Source organism: Cynoglossus semilaevis, chromosome 11 (assembly GCF_000523025.1).
Source record: "Cynoglossus semilaevis isolate Cse_v1.0 chromosome 11, Cse_v1.0, whole genome shotgun sequence".
Lineage (NCBI taxonomy): Eukaryota > Metazoa > Chordata > Actinopteri > Pleuronectiformes > Cynoglossidae > Cynoglossus > Cynoglossus semilaevis.
Genome location: NC_024317.1, coordinates 2,978,821 through 2,986,339, shown reverse-complemented (window position 1 = coordinate 2,986,339; position 7,519 = coordinate 2,978,821). Strand labels below are relative to the sequence as shown.

The 7,519-nt window shown below is 41.7% G+C and overlaps 1 protein-coding gene and 1 long non-coding RNA gene across 3 annotated transcripts in view; both read right to left on the bottom strand.

The window, feature by feature from the left end:
* LOC103385890 (uncharacterized protein C6orf132 homolog) overlaps positions 1–6,437 on the bottom strand; it is a 9,936-nt gene extending 3,499 nt beyond the window's left edge. Inside the window, exons 1-3 of one of the 2 annotated variants that reach the window (XM_025059904.1) lie at positions 6,087–6,437; positions 3,458–3,546; positions 1,180–1,267 (exon numbers count right to left, since the gene is read on the bottom strand). In XM_025059904.1, coding sequence (XP_024915672.1) covers positions 1,180–1,267; positions 3,458–3,546; positions 6,087–6,174 — 265 coding nt within the window. In that variant the 5' untranslated portion in view covers positions 6,175–6,437. The remainder of the gene's footprint in view (positions 1–1,179; positions 1,268–3,457; positions 3,547–6,086) is intronic. The other variant, XM_025059905.1, reaches the window with a different exon arrangement.
* A 71-nt stretch (positions 6,438–6,508) lies between these two features.
* Positions 6,509–7,519, bottom strand: part of LOC112487707 (uncharacterized) — a 7,258-nt gene continuing 6,247 nt past the window's right edge. Inside the window, exon 3 of the long non-coding RNA XR_003051050.1 lies at positions 6,509–6,582. This is a non-coding gene — a long non-coding RNA (uncharacterized LOC112487707). The remainder of the gene's footprint in view (positions 6,583–7,519) is intronic.

The window sequence follows — 7,519 nt, the reverse complement described above, 5'->3', positions numbered from 1 at the left end:
CCTCAACAACTCGACGATTGACAAACACAGGGATGTGGTTTCAGTTCCATGTTTCACGTTTGAATATTCACAGGAACTGGATTTGCACAAACTGATTTGTTTAGTACGACGCCACCTGGGGGTAAAGACCACGACCACGACTCTCAGTTCAGCTCAGGTCGACACAAAACAGGTGGATGAGAATCCTGCTTCAGTGGGATCCACGAAACATCGATGTACGAAGTGACGCATTCATCAAAAACAGATTGAATGCATTTAAAATACGTTTTATAGATTTGTCTTAAATAAGTAAAACCGATAGAATTACTTAATTTTCGTAGGTAAAATAAAAATAAAATCAAATTAAATGACAAGATAAATAGACTTAAGAGACATGGATGGAGAGATAGAAGGTTTTTTTTTTAATCTAATAAATCCAGGTTTTTAGTTGTAATATATTTATGTTTTTTTAAAGGCTAAAGGTCATAGAGCTAATGTCTAAAAGGTTCATGAAATGATATGTTTGACAGGTCTGGGCTGCATCAGTATAACAACACCGTAGACTTAAGGAAAGCCATGAGGCTCATTAACAAAAAACAATCGAAACAATTTAGATTTATTCTGGAGAAACGCTGCTGTGTGTGTGTGTGTGTGTGTGTGTGTGTGTGTGTGTGTGACTGGCTGCAGACTGAGGGCAGATTGGCTGCAGTTCATCTGATACGGAGAATGTTCCCTTTGTCAGTGATGATAAACATCATCCGCACGTTCCAGGTGAAAGAGGAAAGTGTTTGATGGATCAGTGTCTCTGGTCTGGGATTTGCATAGACGCGTGGTTTTTTACTGCCATGGAAAAACCATGGAAGTGCAGGTTTATGTGGGGGATGTGTTTGAACGACATATTTGTGTAATGCCAAATTCAAAACACAGAGGAAGTTTCGAGAAACTATTTACAGTTACATTAATAAACTTTCTAAATTTGAAAATGGAAAATTTACAATCACGATGACCAACAAACCAACACTGAACCAAGACATTCTCCCGTCGGCCGCGGAGGTTCAAACAACCTCAGAAGGAAGTGTTTGGAAATATTTTTCTGGTTAAATATTCACCAGCTCCACCTCAACTGTACCAGACTGCAGTCAATCACCACAGGGCCGTGACCTGAGCCCTTCAGGGACCATACGGGAAATGCACGCTCACCTGAACCGTTGCTGTTTAGACCATTGAGTGGTGGAAGCAGAGGAACCTTTGGTGTCGGGACGGCAAACCCCTGAAAACTGTCAGACGACTGAGAGGACAAAAACAAACAAACAAACAAACAAACACATGTTAGTTTTATATTTATATTCATTTAAGAATATATTTCTGAGGCACCGGCAGTGAACTAATGTTCTGAGACAAGGTTGAGCTGAACCAGATGACCTGAGGACAGTTGAAGTGAACAAACCAGTTCTCTGCGACGTTCCAGGAAAACGAGACACAGCTCAAGAGCAGCGCTGCACATGGAGCTGGTCACAGTTTTTAGTTCGACGGGAACAAATGTTCATTTATTTATACATTTGCAGAGAAGAAAAAAAAAACAAGTTTGAAGAGTTTTTTTTGCATGTTTTGAAAAATGAAAATGATGGAAAAACAATAAATCTTTTATGTATGATTTCTGTTTCCTGTCTTGTTTTATTTTGAAGATTCACAGGTCGTCGTGGTAACGCCGTACAGCTGAGATATTTTGGGGAGAATCGTCACTTTATGACATCACCCACGATCAGAAAGCGGTGAATCAGTGGATACACCTACGGATTATTCACAACAACCACTCCGTCACTTAGATACAGAAGCATGTGTGTGTGTGTGTATGTGTGTGAGACAGAGAGAGAGAGAGAGGGCGAGAGACACAGAAGGGATTTAATTCTAGCTCTTTCAGCTCCGACCTCATCAAAGATAAACACAGACGGTGTTGACACAACATAAGTCCGTGTGATTTAACAGGTCGACGACCTTTGAAGGAAAGAAAACCGCTGCAGCAGCAGACGACGTTCCTACGACTGCAACACGTTAATCTGTCCTGGGCCTTTGGACTCAAACATTACTACACTCACCGCAGCTGCAGACAAAGTCATACACTGCACCACAGAACCAGTTTCTACAAAGATTTATATTTAATCACTGAGGTGAAGAGACATGACATTTAAACATTTTTACTTTCATACTATTATTATCTTTAGAAAAACAAAAATGTTTTATGAGCCAAGCTCAGTGTTTTTGAACAGTTAATATTAAAGGTCTATATTTTATGTATATGAAAAATAAATTGCTGCCAAATCACAGTACAGTCATGAAGATGACACTAGTCAATTTGTGTAAAAATGTAACATTTATGCGTTCACGTTTTCATCACTCAATTTCATTTTGAATCGATAATAAAGTCAAAATGTAATCAAACTCGAGGCTCGTGGGCCAAATGTGGCCCGTCAAGTCATTGTTTGAGGTCCACAGGGCTTAAAAAGTGTGTTTAATTGCCTTATAATATAAAGTCAAAGTTGCTGAGTTTTATTACACAGCAATTAATGATATTTGTCATTTGAATAAATAATAATTAATTGGTGTATTAATACATCATGGAGTATTTACGGCTGTACAGTCTTACAGCTACAACTGGCCCTTCAGGGGGAACTGTTTTACTGATGTGGCCCCCCCTGGTGGAAATGAGAAGATGCTGAGAAAATATTTATGATTTGATTTAAATCCCTCCGATGTAGATCAGACTTTAACACCGGAGGCTGCGCCTCGTCATAAGTCACTGCTGTGACAACTCACGAGTGGAGGGAGTGTCCCCTGAGGACGCTGTGTGTCCACTCAGATATATTTATACTTGTACGCCGTCACGGTGACTCAGGCTGGTGTGTGGCAGCGGTCCAAACCGTCCTGCCCCTGCGCTGCTGGGTGTGCCACATCCAACACACGCCACAGGCATGTTCCCAGAACACTCCCCGATCACTGAGGTGTGGAAACCAGAGCAGGGACCGTCTCTCTGTCTCAGAGCCGGTCCACGAACGCAGCGCGGAGATATAAAGGGAGGGACGCTGAATAACGCAGCGATCTGCAGCGGTGATGTCCCAGAACATCCCAGATCCACCGTGTGTTTACACAACGGTCGTTTAGGAGATGCTGCAGATTAAAGAGTCCACTGTAAACACGTCCCAGAGAAGTTAAAACGAAGGCTCGGAAATGCCGAAAAATAATCAACAGGTCTACGAACCGACAGGCGGAAAATGACTTTAAAAATCTTTAAAAATGTGTTTGATCCTTTCATCGTCTCTTCATGAAACCCTGTGTGTGTGTGTGCGTGTGTGTGTGTGTGTCAGAGATTCTTATCTTCTGTTACTTCACCCTCACAGACTACACTATGTGATGAATGTGTACAAAGAGTACATACAGTATGTTCTACACTGTCACTTCAGGGTAGTACTGCAGTACTCACAGCGTGGTGTTTGACTGTGGGCCTGGCGCGGACACTGGCGGTGCCTGACTCCAGGATGTTCGGAGAGTTCAACACCAACTCCACATTATCTGAGGGAAAACCAAACCACAGACACAGTTATTATCTGACATCTGAAGAAGAGGAGGAAGAGGAGGAAGAGGAGGTCTAGTACTTCGTTCGTTCACTGTCCCTTAGGCTAAAATCACTTTCTTACTCAAACATTTTTCTTATTCAGGTTTGTTTCAACAATGGCCTCCTCTAACTCAGCTAAGCTAGGTTTACAATGCTAATCTTAATGTCCATCTTTCAATTGGATTAGCACATTCTGGTCATTGTTCAGGTAACGAGACACCGAGAGCAGCGCGGAGGCAGAATGGTAGGTGTCACTTAGACCAGGCTGCTGGGTGATTCCCTGCACTGATTCCTATATTTCCCAAAGGGATTCTTGAGTTCTATCTATCTATCTAGTACAGAAGGAAACAGGGAGGACGCTCCTCCAGGATGAGGATTCTCTGGTCAGGAACGGTGAGTCATTCCAAGAATTCCAATCAGAAGTCTCCAGACACTGGTGTTTGGTGAAACTGGTGCGACACCTTCACATTTCTTCTCCGTTGCTCAGCTCTGTTGAATTACAACAGATTCCTCGGAACTTCATAAATGTTGAGGCAGCGCAGCCAGTTCTCCTAAAAACTGTTTGAGGAATCTGGAAGTTTCTAACTTTGAATTTGTATCTTTAAAGCATTTTTTAAAAAATTCTAAAGATTACAATAATAAACAAAACAGGAGAATTCTGTAATTACTGATCCTATCAGAGTTACCCAGCACATTCCTCTGCTTCTCCACTCCACTGTCACTCACACTGTTTGTCAAATCAGTGACTGATGAAAGACATTTTTCAGTGAGAGCCTTTCAAAGTTGACGTTCGTCATCTCACGCTCTTATCAGCAGCTGAAGGTCAAGACACGGGTTAACCAGGGAACGACGCAGAGTGGTTTTGTTCTGAAGCCACTTTTCACTTTTCACAGTTAACAGTTAACTGTTAGCAGTTAGCAACTGTTAACAGTCGCTGTTAGTCGTCTGATGTTAACACACTCCAGAGTCAAGAGTTTGTTTGTTTTTTTAAAATCAACCTTTTACCTATTCAAATCACCTTTTACCTATTCATCTATTCAGTAGTAGTTCCCATTTCCTGCTCTCAGGAAATTCTAGAAAATTCTATAAAAAAAATCTGGAGAACAACTGCGGGGTTTTCTGTGTGAAGAGCAGAAAAATAATTTGCCTTTATCTTTCCTTGACGGCTGTTTCACGCCTGACAGACTGACTACGTAATGATCACAGTGAGTTCATGTCAGAGATACTGTATCTGCTGTGAATACTACAGTCTCCAGAAGGGCGTGTACTGCTGTTGTGTAATACCACAGTATCTGACAGTAATGCTTTCTCTGCGTCCACTGTCCCCCTGATCAGGACACGGTGTCCGGGACCAGGACAGGATGTTGAAAAAATGAAGTGGATTTTTATCTGCTGAGTGATGATGTAAACCACGTGGTCACAGGTCCTGGATTCCAGGTAGCTGTTCAAGGACCCAGCTCCAAACCTACAGCCATTAAACCACAGTTTTTAAACGTTTGTTCAAACAGAAGTGCACGATCAGAGTTGAGTTTCTCTTTGACTTATTTCCTCATAGCATTACCCAAGAAACACAACACAAATCCAGAGGATCAGTCAGCGAGGAGTCGGCCCTGCTGTTGGAGCAACAACCAATACAGATTTTCTGTGGATGAATCACGTTCCTGGATATGAACGCTGTAACGACACTGATGATTGGACGAACAGAGAACCAGTGGACTGGAAAAGTAGAGTTTGGACGGATTCACTTTTCCATATTTTAACATTATATTTAGAACCAAAACGACTCCAAAAGTCATCGTCTCAACATCTGATAGTCTTTCATGCAAATTTGGCAAAACCACAAACCCCCAAAATCTATAATGTCAAACACCAGGCTGTCGGGCGTAAACCGTCCCGTCTGATGATAAAATCACACCCATGGGAAAAACTTGGAAAGTGTGTAGATAAAAAAAAGAAAAGCCAAAGAAAATATGTTTGTTTAAACCTCAGGGATTTAAATGGCTGCGGTTTCAGTTTTTTTATGATCTCACTTTATCTGCTCATTATTACAAAGAGGTGGAAATGTGTTAGGATTTACACAAGTTCTTCATCTTCATAGGACTGTAGGGCTTTTTAAAGAGTATTTCCTGTGAGTAATATTTCTGCCTTTGGAAATGATGGGATATAATATGGAAATTGTGAAAGATTTTTATAGAAAGGTTCAAGTTGTTCTTAAATTTACATTAAAAATTCACTTTTTACTGTTGACTTCAGGTGTGGTTAAACTGACTTCGACACCTGTGCAGACGTGTTGCGTCGCTAGAATCCGGTTCTGTTCAGTGTTTTCATCTTAGAAACCGAGTTAAAATACTGTCGTGTTACGTTATTCACCAAAATAAACGGTGCTGCCTTCACTGCCTGCCCTTCAATCAGCTGGTACAAAGGTCGTGTTGGCCTCAGCAGATCGGGAGTGTAAATAAAAAAGTCAGCAGTTAAAAAGTGTTGGTGCTGGGCTCACCGGACTCACCCAGGTCCTTCGGTCTGATCTTGGTGTCGAAGAGAGACTGGTTCTTTCGACCCAGAAAATTCAGCGTTCCTCTCTTCATGGTTTATCGGTGAGGAGTAAGTTCTGACGAGGAGCTTCTGTGCAGGAGGTTCTGTGGTCTTCGGGGAAGGATCCACTACTGCAGCATGGTGATCCGCGGGTAAATCCCAGTCAACCCCTCAGGTGAGCTTCACTTTCACGACAGGTGCAGCGCCAGGGAAGTGGAGCTGAGTTCAGTGAATCGGTTCAATCTGTGCTGGGACGGACGCAGGGAGAAAATGGAGCTAACTCCGCCCTCGGCGCTTTCACTCTGCCTCCCTGTCTATCCAGGCAACTCCCATCCAAACAGGTGAGGCCCTTTCAAGCACATTCCAGTACGAGCTTCACCTGTATGTCTGTGGCTGTGGCTGTGGCTCTGGCTGTGGCTGTGGCTGTGGCTGTGCGTGGACGCAGCGCTGCAGAAGCGAATCTAGAAAAAGAAAAAAAGTCATGGGGCGTCGGGTGGGATTTAAAAAAGTGGCAACATATGGTACAGGTTCTGATTTATGTAGATTCTACAACAAAAAGTTGACAAAGTACTTCAAACTTCTTTCATTAAATTTTTTTGCATGGATTAATTAATTAAAAGTTTGAATCTCTAAAAAAATGGAGCTCACAGTAAAAATCACAGCATATAATAAATCATAATATATCATATTTTTTATAATATTTTTAGCATGCCACCCATAGGAGAAATTGCAACTGTACGTACTTACTGTACTGGTGGCCAAACACGGGGAGCGCAGTCTCCATAGTGTCAACAAATAGTTAAATCATTTACTGGCATGAATATTAAAGTCTGTTAAATTGATATGTAAATATTAAAGGCACTTGTGGTTGGGAGGTAACCCTCTGTCTGGATTTTCTCTTTTTTGGATGTTTCTCGGTGCAAATTGTAATCTCACAAATGTAAATGTTCATACATTCATTTATAATGTCATATCTGATCATAATTTTTACCCTTGGGTTTTATTTTGTCATCATAAACTGATAATAAACCGTCTCGTCTCCAATTTCTTCTTTCTTGCGATCACTTTTCTAAGAAGTATTATTTGTGCTGCACTTCAACCGGTGTTGTCCTGGAGACAAACCCGACTGGTCCTTCCTGTTCCTCTGTCCCCGCTGCAAATTCATCACGTTGACTGATGCTGGCTGAAATGTAAGGAATGTAACTACAGTATTATTCTAACCTGCAGATCACTCCTTCAAAGTGGAATCAGGAAACCCATTTGCGTTAATATATTGTAAATACACTTTATGATACAAATTTTTCTACAACTTATTACTGTATCAGGTGACATCAGAATAAAAATGTATAAACGTCAGTGGGTGGGCGTGGGTCGGGGGGGGGGGCGAGATACGGGGTA